Below are 18,375 nucleotides of genomic sequence, written 5' to 3' on the forward strand. Positions count from 1 at the left end.
AATGTTTCCTAGTTTTACAAGGATATTTCAGCACTTTCTAATTGAAATGAACTTTGGAAGTTTTCCAGTCTATTTCTTCCCCATTGAGCGGTTAGTCTACAATATAAATTATTTTTGCTTTCTGAGCTTGCCTATTTTCCAAGTAGGGGAAAAGCCATTCATTCATTTATTCATTCTTTCACATTTGACTCAATCTGGTGCAATATTATGCAAAATATGCTAGACTTACAACAAAAAATAGGGTAAGTTTCTTGGTCATTCATTGTTGTAGCATTTTCTGGAGTTTAGTATTCATGTCCAGAAGAATTTTAAGAGCAACCTATGATCCCTACATTTTAATGGCAAGAAAAGCAGAGTGAAGGGGGGTGGGGGATGACACTAACTGATCAATCATTTGTGTTAAGCCATGGTAAGCAAGTTACATTATATAATTCTTAAAAGTGATCTATGGCTCCGGTTTTTTCAAATGAGATAACGATGGCATAAAGAAAGCAAATAAATGTCCCAAGGCTTCAGAGCTGATAATTGGTGGAGAGGGATTTAAATCTGGTACCAAATGAATCAAAACCAAACAGTCTTAACTTTATGTTGAGCACTAACACAGAGACAAGATTTATGATGACATAGCAGAGAAATGTTCCTATATAACAATTCAAATTAAAACAAGTTTTTGTTCTTTGTACATGAGCATTTGCATAGAAGTCCAAATAAAAAGTTGTAGACCTAGCAAATTTACTTAGTATTTTTAAAAATTTTTAAAGGCAGTTTTGAGTTAATTTGAATTCTAAATTAATCTTATTTCAAAAAATTAAATATATTTGTTAATTTATCTACCTTCAAATTAATTTAAATCTGCTTGCTTAAATGAACAGCCATGAAATACTAAAGATTTATTTATTTATTTTTTATTTCAGCATATTATGGGGGTACAAATTTTAAGGTTTCAAATAATGCCCTTTCCCCCCTCCCCCCATAAGTCTGAGCTTCAAGCGTGACCATCCCCCAGATGGTGCACATCTCACTCATTATGTATGTATATACACCTCGCCCCACTCCCACCTGCCTCATAGCAAATTAACATAGTTCCTATGTGCCCATTAGGTGCTGCTCAGTTAATACAAGTTTCCTGGTGAGTATATGGAGTGCTTGTTTTTCGATTCTTGGGATACTTCTCTTAGTAGAATGGGTTCCAGCTCTACCGAGGAAAATACAAGATGTGCTACATCACCGTTGTTTCTTAGAGCTGAATAGTACTCCATGGTATACATATACCACATTTTATTAATCCACTCATGAATTGATGGGCATTTGGGTTGTTTCCACAGCTTTGCAATTGTGAATTGTGCTGCTATAAACATTCGAGTGCAGGTTTCTTTTTATATAGTGTCATTTGATCTTTTGGGTAAATGCCCAGTAATGGCATTGCTAGATCAAATGGTAGATCTACTTGTATCGCTTTAAGGTATTTCCATATTGCTTTCCATAGAGGTTGAACTAGTTTGCAGTCCCACCAGCAGTGTAGGAGTGTTCCTCTCTCTCTGCATCCACGCCAACATCTATCATTTTGGGACTTTTTGATAAAGGCTATTCTTACTGGAAATAAGTGATATTTCACTGTAGTTTTGATTTGCATTTCCCTGGTGATTAGAGATGTTGAGAACTTTTTGTATGTTTGTTAGCTATTCTTCTGTCTTCTTTAGAAAAGTTTCTGTTCATGTCCTTTGCCCACTTTTGATAGAGTTGTTTGATTTTTTTCTTGCTGATTTTCGTGAGTTCTAAGTAGATTCTTGTTATCAGCTCCTTATCAGATATGTAGGAGATGTGAAAATTTTCTCACAATTCTAAAGGTTGTCTGTTTACTTTCATGACTATTTCTTTGGCTGTGCAGAAGCTTTTTAGTTTGATCATGTCCCATTTATTTATTTTTGTTGCTGCTGTGATTGCCTTGGGGGTCTTCTCATAAATTCTTTGCCTAGGCTGATGTCTAGGAGAGTGTTTCCAATATTTTCCTCTAGAATTCTAATAATTTCATACCTTAGGTTTAAGTCTGTTATCCAGCGTGAGTTGATTTTTGTGAGAGGTGAAAAGTGTGGATCCTGCTTCAGCCTTCTACAAGTGGCTATCCAGTTTTCCCAGCATCATTTATTGAAAAGGGATTCTTTTCCCCAGTGTATGTTTTTGTCTGCTTTGTCAAAGATTAGATGGCTATATGAGAATGGTTTTATATCAGGGTTCTCAGATCTGTTCCACTGGTCAATATTCCTATTTCTGTGCCAATACCAGATTGATTTAATTACTACAGCTTTGTAGTAAAGTTTGATATCTGGCATATTAATTCTTGATGTTGTGGAATAATTTCTGTAAGATAGGCACCTGTTCTTCTTTGTAAGTGTGGTAAAATTTGGGTGTGAAACCATCTGGACCGGGACTTTTCTTTTTAGGGAGATTTTTAATTGCTGTTTCTATTTCAGCTCTTGATAGTAGTCTGTTTAGGAATTCTATTTCTTTCTGGTTGAGCCTAGGGAGGTTGTGTGTTTCTAGAAATTTGTCCATTTCCTCCACACTTTCCAGTTTGTGTGCATAAAGATTTTTGCAGTATTCATAAATTATATCTTGTATCTCTTTGGGATCAGTTGTGATATCTCCTTTTTTGTTCCTGATGGAGCTTATTAGAGATTTCTCTTTTCTGCTTTCCATTAGCCTAGCCAATGGTATGTCAATTTTGTTTATTTTTTCAAAAAACCAACTTTTTGTTTTATTAATCTCCTGAATAGCTTCCCTGTTTTCAATTTCATTTAGTTCTGATTTGGTCTTTTTGATTTCACTTCTTCTGCTGGGTTTGGGGTTGGTCTGTTCTTCTTTTTCCAGCTCTTTGAGTCGTTTCATTAGATTGTCTATTTCTCCCTCGAAATAATAAAGATTTAAATAGTCCTGGGGCAGAATATTATTTTGGAATTCATAAGTAAATTTTAAAATATTTAAACTAGGAGTAAACAGACAGGAAACAAATGATTCTGCAACAATACTTTATACTTGTTAAATATGATTTCACAGCTTCATATTTTCTATAGCCAAAGAAGCACAAAAGGTACATTCAAACCCTAAGACTGAACTCGGAATCCCCTAATATATATACTCTACCTTTTACCTTAGCTAAAATACATTTTAATCAGTAAAGGAATACCATATGGCAAAGTTGCTTTTGTATTCCAGAAATAAATACAGAGATAGTAAATTGTACCCTATCAGTAGTGATCGTACCTGGAGGGGAATTATTGCTCTTTCATTCTGTGATTTGGTTGAATTCTTCTAGTACTCTGTGCTGAGAGTCCTCCTTAATTATAGTGGCAGAAGCCCATAACATTGCATTTTTCAGAAAGAAGTCTTGAGAAGTAAGTCAAGGAGCAGGTAAGGTAGGAGCAGGTACCCCAGCTTATACTATTTTGTCATGTCATTCCTCAACTGAGTTCAACTGAGTTCAGACTGAGATAAGCGAGGCAGTAAGGCCTCTTTGTCTTGCTGAGCTACAGTGGACATGTTCTAAGATAAGAAATCACTGTTCAGTCCATCTTGTAAAATAATTTCATCCAGTAACATTTAATTGAATTACTGTTTTTTTTCCAATCAAGTATTCTCCAATGGTCTGTACATATAGGGATAGACCTAGAACACAGCAATGGGTAGCACATTCCTGCATTTAGGAGTACACAGTTTGTTCAATGTGGTGAGGCAGGAAGGGAAGCAATGAAGACAACAGGGAAGGGTGCTAGGGTAGAAGTAACAGGATCTATGACAGCAGAAAGGAGGAGTCATTGCCCCTGGCATGGGGTGGGCAGGTGAGGCTTTTATTTTTTTATTATATTTGTAAAAAAAATTTTTTATTTCAAAATATGGATCAGTTTGTGGTGATCCACAAAACGGCAGATGGCAGACAAGAAAAACATCCAGTCAGAGTGTCTCTGCAAGAAGGAAAGAATTTAGTTGAACGTGAAAAAAACAAATAAGCAGACAAACATAGATTGGATGAGGGTCATAAGGAAGGGTGCCTGAACCTACAGGACTCTCCATGGGAACAGGTTGCAGAGTAGAACTGGAAGAAGAAAAGCATCAGCAGGGTGTAGACCCTGAGAGGCTTGGAAACCAGTAACAAGTGTAGGTGGAATGATTAAATTTCCCCTCACCTGCATTTTGGACTGCTGGTGGGCTCCCAAGTTGCTGGAGAGACCTGCCTACACCAGTACATAGATAGATGCTGCCAGTGAGTGGTGAGCCTCTTGCAGACAGGGCAGTGGGCTCCCAGTCCCTTAGGGACATGTTTGGCCCTACAAACCTGAGTCAATTGGCAGGCACCATATTGCTTTATTTTCCCCTTTCCTTCTCCTAGCTGAGGTTGCCAAGAGAGACAATTTAGCCACCACCTGGAGTCATCCACAGGGAATGGCACCTTTCCTTTTGGGGCTCTGCAGCTGAGGGGTACTCAGACTGTGAGCTCCCTAACCACCAGCCCTCCCTAGTGCTGCTTGCCTGGTGGCTCCAGCAGAGCAGGGCAGACCCAAGACAGAGAATAATTGATCTAGCTTGGACATCCTGTGGGTGACTTGATACCAGCATTCTTCTCCCTGGCAGGGTCAGGGATTTATCACCGGGGTTTGGGGGACAGGCCTGCAGGCCAGATCCTGTACACCTAGGTCTTGATTTTATTGCCCTGGGGCACAGAAGGGATATTTGTGAACTAGTCTCCTGAAGTGTGTGTGCCTTCAAGGGCAGATCAGAGTGGGTCCTAGCTGGAGCATGCTATAGAAGCAGCACTTCTCCCATGGGAGGGCCACACTGTCAGCCTAGGCTGTGATCCTGGGCAGGGAACCTTCTGGCTTGCACCACAGTCAGGGGAGCTCTATTTTTTTGAGGTCCTGCCTGCCAGCAGAGGCCCATGAGAGAAACAGTGGAATATAGGAGGATGGAAAGGAAACTTGCCTGCTCCAGACTGCCAGATGGTGGATCTCAGACAGCCCCACCTCACGTGCAGACTTTTTGGCTGAGTTGGGTCATTTCATCCCCTCCAGGGCAGCTTTCCTCAGAAGCAGAGAACAGATCTTAGACCACTGCTAACAGCATTTGTGGAGATTGAGGGCAGGCTCCTGCCCAGTTGCACTTCCCCATCTGCCACTGCTGAGGTGGAGAGTAAGGACACACCTGGAAGTCCCAGGCCCCCACCTCCACCTAAGGCACTAGAGTACCCTCAAGATGATTGAGATACAGGATATAGGACCCAAAAATAACATCACAGTTTGCTCCTCCCGGCAAGTGCAACCTACTGACAGGGAGGCAAATTTGCATGCCCTTTTACTGCATTTACTAACTCAACATCATACAGGGTTTGGTCAAAACTCAACCATAAGCAGCACCTACTGGCTCAGAGACTAAACTGGATGTGTCATTATCTAAAGAAATTTCAAAGGTAAGAAACAACAGCTACTCCAGATGATAAGGAATCAGTGAAAGAACTCTGGAAGTGTGAAGAATCAAACTGAAAAGACACAGCCAAAGGGGAACACTAGCTCTCTAGCAATGGGTATCAACCAAATGCATAACATTAAAATGACAGAAGAATTTCAAACATGGATTGTAAGAAAAACTCAATAATATGCAAGAGGAAATCTATACCAAACACAAAGAAATCACACACACACACACACACACACACACACACACACACACACACACACATCAGAACTTAAAAGAGAAATTCACTAAAAAATTGAAATATTAAAGAAAAATCAAACAGAACTTACGGAAATGAAGAATTTATTCAAGGAATTACAAAACACAGTGGAAAGCTACAAAAACAGGGTAGATCAAACAGAAGAAAGAATCTCAGGGATTGAAGAGAACACCTTTAAATTAAATAAGTCAGTCACAAAGATAGAGCAGAGAAATAAGAGAAAAGAAAAGCCTACAAGAAATATGGGATTATATGAAGAGGCCTAATATGAGAATTATAGACATCCCCGAGGGTGATAAAAGAAAATACACAAGGGTTGGATAAACTGAAGATATCATGGAGGAAGATTTCCCTGGCCTTGAAAAATCTAGATATTAAGGTACAAGAAGCTCATAAGACTCCTGGGAGATATATTGCAAACAGGAAGACACCACAAAACACAGTTATAAGACTGACCAAAGTAAACAAGAGGCCTTCCTACATGCTGTTAGGCAAAAGAAGGACTTCTCAGCTGAGACCTTACAAGCCAGAAGAGACTGTAGCCCCATTCTTGCCCTTCTCAAACAGAATAATGCCCATCCTAGAATCTTGTATCATGTAAAACTAAGTTTCCTATATGAAGGAGAAATAAAGATGTTCTCAGACAAGGAAAGACTGAAGGAATTTATCAAGAAAAGATCTGCCCTCCAGGAAGTACTCAGAACATCATTACACATGGATTAGCACAATACATATTCACAAGTGTAAAATCATCCAAAAGCTAAAGGTCAAAGGTCATATACCATAATAGCTCAAGAGAGAAAACAAAGCAACAAAGTTTAACTCAAAAGGATGAACAGAAATCTCCCCTACTTATCAATTCTTTCAATAAATGTAAATAGCTTTAACTGCCCACTTTAGAGACACAGGCTGCCAAATGGATAAATATGCACAAGCCAAATATCTGCTGTCATCAGGAAACATATCTAACCCACAAGGATGCATTTAGACTCAAGGTAAAGGGATAGAAAACAAACAATATTCCATCCAAATGGAAGCCAATGGAAAGCTGGAATAACAGTTCTGATTTCAGATAATTTAGTCTTCAAATAACAAAAGTAATGAAAGACAAAGATGGTCACTATATAACGGTAAAGGGTACAATTCAACAAGAAGATATAACAATTATAAATATTTATGCACCTAACTCAGGTGCACCCAGATTCATAAAACAATTCCTACTTGATCTAAAAAAATGATAAACAGCAACATAGTAATAGCCAGAGACTTCAACACCACTCTGACATAACAACACAGATCCTCCAAACAGAAAATAGAAAAGAAACAATGGACTTAAACAGAACTCTAGGAAAATGGGCCTGACAGCCATTTATAGAACATTCTACCTAAAAATCACCGAATATCTGTTTTTCTCATCAGCTCACAGTATATTCTCTAAGATTGACCATATCCTAGGCCACAACATGTCTCAACAAATTTAAAAACCATAGAAATTACACCATGCATCTTTTAAGACCACATGGAAATAAAATTAGAAATCATCTCCAACATAAACTCTTTATGAAAAGTCATGGAAACTAAACAACTTTTTGCTGAATGATTATTGGGTTAAGGAGGAAATTAAGAAGGAAATCAAAACATCCTTTTTTTCTTTTGAGACAGAGTCTCATTCTGTTGCCCAGACTAGAGTGCTGTGGCATCAGCCTAGCTCACAGTAACCTCAAACTCCTGGGCTCAGCAATCCTCCTGCCTCAGCCTCCCGAGTCACTGGGACTACAGGCACGTGCCACTGTGCCCGGCTAATTTTTTCTATTTTTAAGTGTTTGGCTAATTTCTTTCTATTTACAGTAGAGACGGGGTCTTGCTCTTGCTCAAGCTGGTCCTGAAATCCTAAGCTCAAGTTATCCTCCTGCCTCAGCCTCCCAGAGTGCTAGGATTACATGTGTGAGCCACCGTGCCTAGCCAAAACATTCTTTAAATAATGAAAGAGACACAAGTTATCAAAACCTGTAGGACACAGCAAAAGGAGTCCTAAGAGGAAAATTTATATCCATAAATGTCTACATCCAAAAGACAGAAAGATCGCAAATCAGCCATCTAATGAATCATCTCCAAGAACTGGAAAAGGATGAGCAAACCAACTCCCAAATCCAGTAGAAGAAAAGAAATAACAAAAATAAGAGCATGAACTAAATGAAATTGATAAAAAAAAAACTATACATAAAATTAATAAAACAAAAAGTTGATTCTTTGAAAAAATAAACAAAATTGACACGTTCCTTGCTAGATTACTGAGAAGCAGAAATGAAAGGACTATAAGAAGCTCCACCAGAATGAAAAAGGAGAAATTACAACTGACAACATAGAAATACAAAATATCATCTATCAATACTATAAAAACCTATATGCACATAAACTTGAAAACATAGACGAAAGGGATAAATTCTTAGAAACAAACAACCTTCCTTGGCTCAATTAGGAAGAAATTGAATTCCTGAACAGACCAATATCAAGTACCAAAATTGAAGCAGCAATAAACAACCTTCTGAAGAAGAAAACTCCCGGACCAGATAGTTTCACATCTGAATTTTATCAGACCTACAAAGAAGAACTGGTGCCTATCCTGCAGAAATTATTCAATAACATTGAGAAGGAAGGAAACCTCCCCAACATGGTTTATGAAGCCAACACCACCCTGATACCAAAAGCAGGAAAGGATGCAACAGCAACAACAAAACAAAAAGAAAGAAAGAAAGAAAGAAAGAAAGAAAGAAAGAAAGAAAGAAAGAAAGAAAGAAAAGAAAGCTACAGACCAATATCGCTTATGAATATAAATGCAAAAATTCTCAACAAAATCCTAGCAAACTGAATTTCATGCTTGTCAAAAAATAATCCATCATGACTACGTGGGCTTCACCCCAGAGATGCAGGGATTGTTCAACATATGTAAATGTATAAATGTAAATCAACACATAGATACAAATAAAAATAAAGACCATATGGTCCTCTTAATAGATGCAGAAAAAGCATTTGACAAAATTCAACACCCTTTTATGATAAGAACGCTTAACAAAATAGGCATAGATGGGACTTACCTAAAAAGATACAAAAGCCATATATGACAAACCCACAACCAACATCATACTGAATGGGGAAAAGCTGAAAGCATTTGGCTTAGAACTGGAAGCAAACAAGGTTGCCCTCTATCACTGCTTCTATTCAATATAGTTTTGGAAGTCCTAGTCAGAGTAATCAGATAAGAGAAGAAAATCAAGGGATCCCATAGGGGCAAAACTGGTCAAACTATCAGTCTTTGCTGATGATATGATCTTATATCTGGAAAACCCCAAAGATTCAGCGATGAGACTACTGGAATTGATAAATTCAGGAAATTCTAAGGTTACAAAATCAATGTATAGAAATCAGTAGCATTCCTATATGCCAACAACAACCAAAAGGAGAACCAAATCAAATACTCAATACCTTTATGATAGCAACAAAGAAAATAAAAGACCTAGGAATATATTTAGCTAAAGATGTGAAAGCCCTCTACAGGGAGAAATATGAAACACTGAGGAAGGAAATAGCAGAGGATGTAAACAGATGGAAATCCATACCATGCTTATGGGTTGGCAGAGTCAACGTTGTTACAATGTCTATGCTACCCAGAGTGATCTACAGATTCAATGCAATACCCATTAAAATAGCAACATCATTTTTCATAGTTCTAGAAAAAATAATTCTATGCTTCATATGGAACCAGGGAAGACCCTGTATAACAAAAGCAATTTTAAGCAAAAAGAACAAATTTGGGAGGCATAAATTTGCCAGACTTCAAGCTATACTACAAGGCTATAGTATCTAAAACAGCATATTACTGGCACAAGAGCAAAACATAGAACAATGGAACACGTTCCTTGCTAGATTGAGAACCCACATATAAACTAAGACCCAACTGAGAACTCAGATATAAAAACATCTTCACATAGCCATCTAATCTTTGACAAAGCAGACAAAAACACATACTGGGAAAAAAGAATCCTTACTCAATAAATGGTGCTGGGAAGATTGGATAGCCACATGTAGGAGACTGAAACAGGAACTGCACCTGTGACCTCTCACAAAAATCAACTCATTGTGGATAGCAGACTTAAACATAAAGCATGAAACTAAAAGAACTCTAGAAGAACATATTGGAAAAGCTCTTATAGACACTGATGTAGGGAAATAATTTATGAAGAAGACCCCAAAGGCAATCATAGCAAACAAATACAAATAAATGGGATTTGATAAAATTAAAAAATTTCTACAGAGCCAAGCTGTCACAAGATCAAACAGACAACATACAGAATGGGAGAAAATATTCTGATGATACATATCTGATAAACATCTGATAACTAGAATCCATATCTAGATATTCTATCTAGAATATAGAATTCAGGAAAATCACTAAGAAAAAAAAAAACCATCAAAAAGTGGGCAAAAGGACATGAACAGAAACTTTTCAAAAGAAGACAGATGAATGGCCAGCAAACATATGAAAAAATGTTCAACATCTCTAATCATCAGGGAAATGCAAATCAAACCCACAATGAGATATCACTTAACTCCAGTGAGAATGGCTTTTATAAAAAAGTCCCAAAGCAATAATGCCTGCGTGGATGCAGAGAGATAGGACACTGATACATTGCTGGTGGGACTACAAACTAGTATAACCTCTGTGGAAAGTAATATGGAGATACCTCAAAGAGCTACAAGTAGAACTACCATTGGATCCAGCAATCTCATTACTGGGCATCTACCCAAAGGAAAAAAAAAAGACATTTTATAAAAGAGACACGTGCACTCGAATGTTTCAGCAGTACAGATCACAACTGCAAATATGTGGAAACAACCCAAGTGCCCATCAATACATGAGTGGATTAATAAAATGTGGTATCTGTATACCATGAAGTTCTACTCAACCACAAAAAACAATGGTGATCTAGCACCTCTTGTATTAATCTGGATAGAGCTGGAGCCCATTCTAAGTGAAGTATCCCAAGAATAGAAAAATAATCACATGTACCCACCATCAAATTGGTATTAACTGATCAACACTTATGTGTACATATAGTAGTAACATTCATGGGGTGCTGGGCAGATGGGAGGGGGGAGGATGGGATGGGTATATGCACACCTCATGGTTGTCATGCACACTGTCCGGGGGATAGACACATTTGAAGCTCTTACTTAAGTGAGACAAAGGCAATGTTTGTAATCTAAACATTGGTACCCCCATAATATGGTCAAATAAGTAAATAAATAAATTTCAGAATATGAAGATGATACAAATATTTTTGTTAGATGGACAGCTTTTGTAATCCTGAGTCTTGGCTATAAGTGTGCCCATCACCCTATAGGGTTCATTGTACTATTTCATAGATTTTAGAACCTCCCCGCTTCCCCCTCTCACCTGGTTGATATCTAATGACTTTTAGTCCCCTCTGTGCACATGTTTGCCCATTATGTAATTCTAGTTTATTAGAGAGTACATTGTTTCTTTTGCCATTATTCAGTATTTTACTTAGGATAATTATCTCTGTTTCCATCTGATTGCTCAAAAGGCATTAATTCATTCTTTTTTATGGCTGAGTAGTACTCCATGGTGTAAATATACCACATTTTGTAAACGACTTATGAATTGATGGGTCCTTTGTTGATTCCACATGTTTGCAGTTGTGAATTGTGCTGCAATAAATATTTGAGTGCAGGTGTCTTTTTGATAAAATGATTTCTTCCCCTTTGGTTAGATACTCAGTAGTGGGATTGGTGGATTGAATGGTATGTTTAATTTTAGTTCTTTAAGGATTCTCCATAGTGTTTTCCATAGAGGTTGTACTAATTTGCAGTCTCACCAACAGTGTATGAAAACTTCTTTCTCTCTGCATCCATATCATCATCCATTGTTTTTGGACTTTTTAATAAAAGCCATTCTGACTGGGGTAAGATGATATCTTAGTGTGGTTTTCATTTGCATGTGTCTGATGATTAGTGACGTTCAGCCTTATTTCATGTGTTTGTTGGCCATTTGTCTATATTCTTTGGAAAAACTTCTGTTCATATCTTTTGCCCACATTTTTATAGGGATTTTTGTTTTTTCTTGCTAATTTGTTTGAGTTATTTGTAGATTATGTTCCCTTTATCAGATGTATGGTTTGCAAATATTTTCTATTTGCTGTGTTAATTATTTCCTCAGCTGTGCAGAGCTTCTTAACATAATCGGCTACTATTTATTTATATATGTTGTTGCCATTATTGCCTTTGGGGTCTTAAGCATAAATGCTTTTCCTAGGATGATACCTAGTAGAGTTTTTTTCTACATTTTCTTCTAGAATTCTTATGGTTTCATGCCTTACAGATAAGTCTTTTAACCATCTTGAATTATTTTTTGTGAGGGGTGAGAGATAGGGGTTCTGTTTTATTCTTTTGCATGTGGCTATACAACTTTATAAGCATCATTTATTAAATAGAACTTTTTTCCCCCAGTGTATGTTATTGTGTGCTTTTTCTAAGATCTGTTGGCCATATGTAGATTGTTTTATATCTGTGTTCTGTGTTTTGTTCCATTGGTCTATGTCACTATTTTTGTGCCACAGAACCAAGACATAAAACAATATGTAGATTGTTTTATATCTGGGTTCTGTGTTTTGTTCCATTGGTCTATGTCACTATTTTTGTGCCAATACCATGCTGTTTTGGTTATTATAGCCTTGTAGTATAGTTTGAAGTTTGGTAATGTAATATGATGCCTCCAGATTTGTTCTTTTTGCATAAGATTGGTTTGGTTATTTGGGCTCTTTTCTGGTTCCATACGAATGTAGGATGAATATTTTGAGATCTGTGAAATATGATGCTAGTGTTTTGATGAGGAATGCATTGAATCTACAAATTACTTTGGGTAGTATAGATATTTTAACAATGGTAATTCTGCTGTTCCATATACATGATATGTTTTTCCATTTGTTTGTGTCATCTGTGATTTCTTTCCCCAGTGTTTTGTATTTCTCCTTGTAGAGATCTTTCACCTCCTCCAATAAGTATATTCCTTGGTATTTTATTTTCTTTGTAGCTGTTGTGAATGGTATTGAGTCTGTGATTTGATTTTCAGCTTTACTGTTATTGGTGTATAGAAATACCACTGATTTGTGTACATTGATTTTGTAGCCTGAGACTTTGCTGAATTTGTTCATCAATTCCAGGAGTCTCTTAGCAGAGTCTTTGGAGTTTTCTACATACAAGATCATATAATAAGCAAAAAGCGATAGTTTGACCTCCTCTTCCCTGATTCAGATTCCCTTTATTTCTTTTTCTTGCTTGAATGCTCTGGCTAGGACTTCCAGCACTATTGAATATACAGTGGCGACATTCGGCACCCTTGTCTTGTTCAAGTTCTTAGGGGAAGGCTCTCACTTATAAGCGACAGCTAACCTATAGCTGTGCATGGTCACGGAAAGTGATATAATGGACATTGGATATTCAAAAAAGTAGAGATGAGAGGGGGGTGAAGGATGAAAAATTACCGATTGTGTATTATGTACACTATATGGGGGGATGGGTACACTAAAAGCCCACTATACAATATATGTATATGTAATAAAACTGCACTTGTACCCCCTAAATCTATTGAAATTTTAAAAATCAGAGATAATTTAGTTGAAGGATTATTAAGAGTTTTCTGGGAGGATGAGATTAGAGCATTTCAGGCAGAAGTTGCACTCTGTGCAAACTGAGGAGGCAAGGACAGCATGATCTTTGGAATATAAATCATTTTCCATGAGGAAATGGCAAGGAGGGCAAGTGGGGGGTTCAGAAGGTATAGGAGAGATAAATAAAGGAGCAATTTTATATACTTTGATTTACACTGTAAGGAGTTTGGCAATTTGCCTATACACATTGGAGAGCATGTTCCTCATGGTCCTTCACATAAACCATTTTCATAAAAAGGATTAATTCTTAAAATTCAGCTGTGATGAACCCTGTTTGTTGTCAGAAATGGCAGTGACTTATCTGTGTTTTTGCAAAACTAGCCTGTGAGCTCTGTTACATTGATGTAGTGGATAGACGTATTTTATTAACCTCTGTGTGAGCACTTAGCTTTACTTTTTTTTTTTTTTTTACCTTGTGCTCTAAAATGTTTGTTAATTTGAAATGAATTAACTTTAATTAGCATATGTTGGTAATTATTTTAGCCAATAAAGGAAACTGATACTAAAAAATAGCAGAAGTGATTTTCTTGCAATCAAGAAGCTCTTTCCCACCTCAGTGAAAAGTCAGTATGAATTTCTGCTGCAGGACTACTTTCACTGCTATGTGAAAGTTGGTGCCTCTTCAAGCACACCTTGGTAAATGTGATGGTGCTGCTTCTCATTTTCAGTTTTTTCCATACCAGAATTAATTCCAGACCACCAATTGTAGCTTCAAACAAAAGTAATTTATGAAAACAACTTAAAAATAAATGCCTGTTGTGTGACCAAAAAAAAAAAAAAAAAAGAAAAAAATGACATTAAGCACCTTCCCAGTTAACAGCATGATATTCCCGTAAAAAGCACTCTTTGTGAACAGATTTCCTATACTCATGGATTAATGATTTTCCAGGCATTTTTCTCAAATAAACAATTTCTGCCCATGTTAGAGTAAGAGGTAATCTGGAATCCCACAAAGGTGATGATAGTCTATGATCAGCTGAGAGGTAGGCCAAGATCATTTCCAAAATAAAAACTTATACTGACTATGATAACATCTCTTCTGGAATCTGATGGTGGAAAGAAGGCACAGTTCACAGCAGAACAGCTTCTTGAACCTAACGATAACAGCAGTGAGGCCAATGCACATCCAGCTGTGCTGCTTACGGCCTGTTCTTTGGGCAGGTCACCTAACCTTTCTAACTGTGCTCTTCATCTGTGAAATTAGGGAAGCTAATACCTACCTTGTAAGATGCTTGCAAATGACATGTTTGGTGTAGATTCCTTTTTCTTCCCTTCCTGGGAGAAGATCTTGCATAAGATAGCAAATAAAATAATAGAGATTTGGTTGTCATGACCCATGAAATGAGGGAATCAAGATGAGCAAAAACATGGATTGTTTGTGCTGTGAATGTTTTTTTTTTTTTTTAGATTCTGAAAGCACTAAAACTGCCTTCCACTATATGCAGAAGGGAGAAGGAAGAGAGGAAAGCAGAGGAAAAGCTACCGGACAGAGAGGTGACAACAGCTTTATCATGGGGGCACTCTGAACTGGTAGGGCCTAGATGGAGAGAATTTTAAATGAATATACATTGAGCACCAATTACATTTTATGGTCACAAAGAGCTCTTTGCCTAGTAAGGGAGACATAAACATGGAGAAATTACAAATCATGTTCAAGAAATAGAGGCAAGGGAAGCAGGAGTGGTTAGCCATTGAAGTTCATGGCAGTGAGTGTGCATGATGGACTGAGAAAATGTTGCCAGAGGCGAGGCGCAAACACCATGCAAGGCTGGAGAGTCAGGGAGTGGTAGAAAGTACGTGACACTGAAGTGCACAGAATGTCTGCCCTCTCAGGTCTCTGCACCTGGCTCATGCCCTCCCCAGACCTTGGCCCACTGTTAGTCTCATTCCTCTTTCCTGCCTTTTCCCCACCTCCAGAGAGTCTGGCCCTTGCGCCTCCTCGTTCCTTATATAATGAGCTTCTGGAGAGCAGGGACTATGAAATTTTAATTCTTTCCTATTTATCCAACCTTAGCACCATGTAATAGGTCCTCAGTACATGCTAATAAGTGAATGGGAATTACTGCTACAGTCCTCCTACTATGTGCCCTGTATTAATTCCCGGTAAGAACCCCCCCACCCCCTTCTTCACTGCTGGACTCACTCTCACACTCACACTGCAGATCTCCCCTCCTAGGGACTTCTGCAGGGTACCTTACCCTGCTGCCCTGCTAGGGTCAGACCCCAAATTAGTCATCTCGTGACACAATGTGCTCCTTTAGTATCACTTATCTCAGCTGCAACTGAACATTTATGTGGACAATTATTTGTTGAAGGCATATCCCCCCTCACTGGACTGTAAGGTAAGCACCCAGGAAGGCAGGGGATGTGCTGTATTTGCTCACCAGTGTAGTCCACACTCACCATAATGCCAAAGGCACAGTAGGAACTCAATAAATATCTTTTAAATGAATAAATAAATGAAAAAAGGAAGGAAGAAAGTTACAAAAAAAAGAAGGGAGGAAGGGAAAGAGGGAGGAAGAAAGAAATAAAGGAGGAAGGAAGAAAGGAAGGAAGGGAGGGAAGGAAGAAGGAAGGAAAAGAGAAGGAAGAAAGAAAGAAAAAAAAGAAAGGATTGTGAGACATGAGCTTGGGTGGGTGCATCAGGAAAGGATATTCTTAGATCTTATCCTGCTAAGGAGCCAGTGAGGGTTTTAAGCCATTGATTCAGGAAAAGTACAAAGAACACTTAGGAAGGGAGAAAGGCTGAAAGCAAGCAGGAAAGTCCATATATGGGAGAGAGAAGGCACATCCTTCAACCAAGGCAGTAGTTGTGCAAACAGCACGTAGGGTTCGTATTGATATTTAGTGAGTAAAAGCAATACGACTGGACAATGTCACAGCTTTATTCTATAGAAGCCGTCTATGATTTCACAGACAACTGGTATCCTGTGGCTCAGCAGGACACCAACATCGTAAGATAGAAAGTCTGTGGCGAGTAAAAGTGCTCTATTTTCAAAGTAACAAACTGGAACATATTTAGAATCCAGTAATAGTTTGACCTTGTACATGATATTAAAGCACCTGTCTGCAGGTTCAACTCCAAGAAACACCCTTCTAGCAGATTATGCAGTAGCCTAGGAAAGGCTATCGTTAAGAGAAGAAGAGTAAAGCAGAAATTATTTAGTTCAGCAAATTGAGCAACATCAAATGCTCTGGGGCCATTTGAGTACAGAGTCTGCGGGCCAGTTACCTACACCTCTGTGATATGACGAAAGATATCAAAAATCCAATCGTGAGACTCAAAGTAGAGAATGGGTGCACTTATGGAAAAATTTATAACTTTATTCTTTTTCACAGATGTGACTGGATTAAGCCAAAATTGAAAGATGGGATGTCTTTAAGTCTATGTTTTCTTCTAGTAAGGCAGTGTCACTGCATTACAAGGAAGTATGCAGTAATTCTACTGAATGCCGTACATTTACTCAGCCTCCATGAGCATTTTAGAATATGTTACTTCTATTTATAATTACTTATATATGTTTGTTATTTCTCACAACCTTTTTACATGTGTAGCCTAGAATCCCGCTCTCTTTTTACAGAAAATACAACTAATTACTGTGAATAATTTCCATTAGATTGTGGATCAAAGCCTATCTACCTCATTAAATTGTCCTACAATGGAGTGTGAGCTCAGAGTGTTTGGCATAGCTTGGAGAATGGATTTATACTTCATATTTGCCTTGATAAAATGGAGAAAAATTCAGTAACATACAGCATGAAATACATTAGCAGTGTGCACTAAATATCCATCAATAAATTCATTTGTAATGACCTAAGTCAATTAAAATTAAATTATATTATTGTCTTCAGTGGTTAGACAATTATTAGATAGGTTGGCTTTTTAGGGTTAATGACAGATGTCCTTGAAAGTTAATGATAGATTGATACATTGATCATTAATGCACATTGCAACTTATAACAGCAACAACATAACCAGATCTCCTAGTCTGTCCAAAGCCTATTTTAAATTTCTTTGTGAACCTTGAAATCAGTTATACTAAGAATGACACTATGTCATCTCACACCATGGGCATGTTGCTTTGCTCTCACTGTAAAACATTCATTTTGTTGTCTTTTTAACAAAATTGAATATCTGAGGGCTAGAACAGCAATACCACATCATATCAGAGGGAGCCACTTAAATTGTTTTATTCATATTCTTATAGTAATTTTGTAGTGTTTGTGTGAAGAGACATTAAAAATAAGACTTACCACCATGATGTAGCGAGGTCTGTACTGAATGGTTCCAAACAAACCCAATATGACAACTATTATATGTAGAAAATTTCCAAGAATAGGTGCCCATTGGAAACCAAGGAAGTCAAAGATCTGCCTCTCTAATGCTGAGAGCTACAACAAAGCAAAGAAAGTTCATTAGAATCTAATTCAAGCATCATCATACCATTTTAATCTTTACTTTATGGCTGGAAAAGACTGAATATTCAATCACACTTTCAGTCATCATTATCATTAGAATTTTGATACTTCATTTACTATTCTATGAAACTTCTCTCAGAAAATATACTAAGATAACTTTGAGTATTATATTTCAATTATAAATAGATTTTTAACCTATCTGGTGAGTTAGAGATATACTTCTTAAATCATTTTCTACAGTAGAAAATCCATATAGATATTTTGTGACTTAAATTCATTATTTTAATAAAAAGGTTGGCTTAGTATAACATACTTGAAATAAAAAATAATAATTTCAGGCTTATAATAGTAGAACTAGTATCATTTTGCACAATGAACAAAACTCCCCAAATTCCTACACATCCCTACTTTGTGTGTAAAATATTCATTAGCCAAATCTGTTTTGTTTCTTTTCTTTTCATTAGACTGCTAGTTGTGATAATTATT

General features: G+C 37.3%; 1 protein-coding gene across 1 annotated transcript in view; it reads right to left on the reverse strand.

The window, feature by feature from the left end:
• NKAIN3 (sodium/potassium transporting ATPase interacting 3) overlaps positions 1-18,375 on the reverse strand; it is a 671,237-nt gene that overhangs the window by 313,405 nt on the left and 339,457 nt on the right. The window contains exon 2 of the mRNA XM_020288813.2: positions 17,725-17,862. Within this exon, the coding sequence (XP_020144402.1) occupies positions 17,725-17,862 (138 nt within the window). The remainder of the gene's footprint in view (positions 1-17,724; positions 17,863-18,375) is intronic.

This window comes from Microcebus murinus, chromosome 7 (assembly GCF_040939455.1).
Source record: "Microcebus murinus isolate Inina chromosome 7, M.murinus_Inina_mat1.0, whole genome shotgun sequence".
Lineage (NCBI taxonomy): Eukaryota > Metazoa > Chordata > Mammalia > Primates > Cheirogaleidae > Microcebus > Microcebus murinus.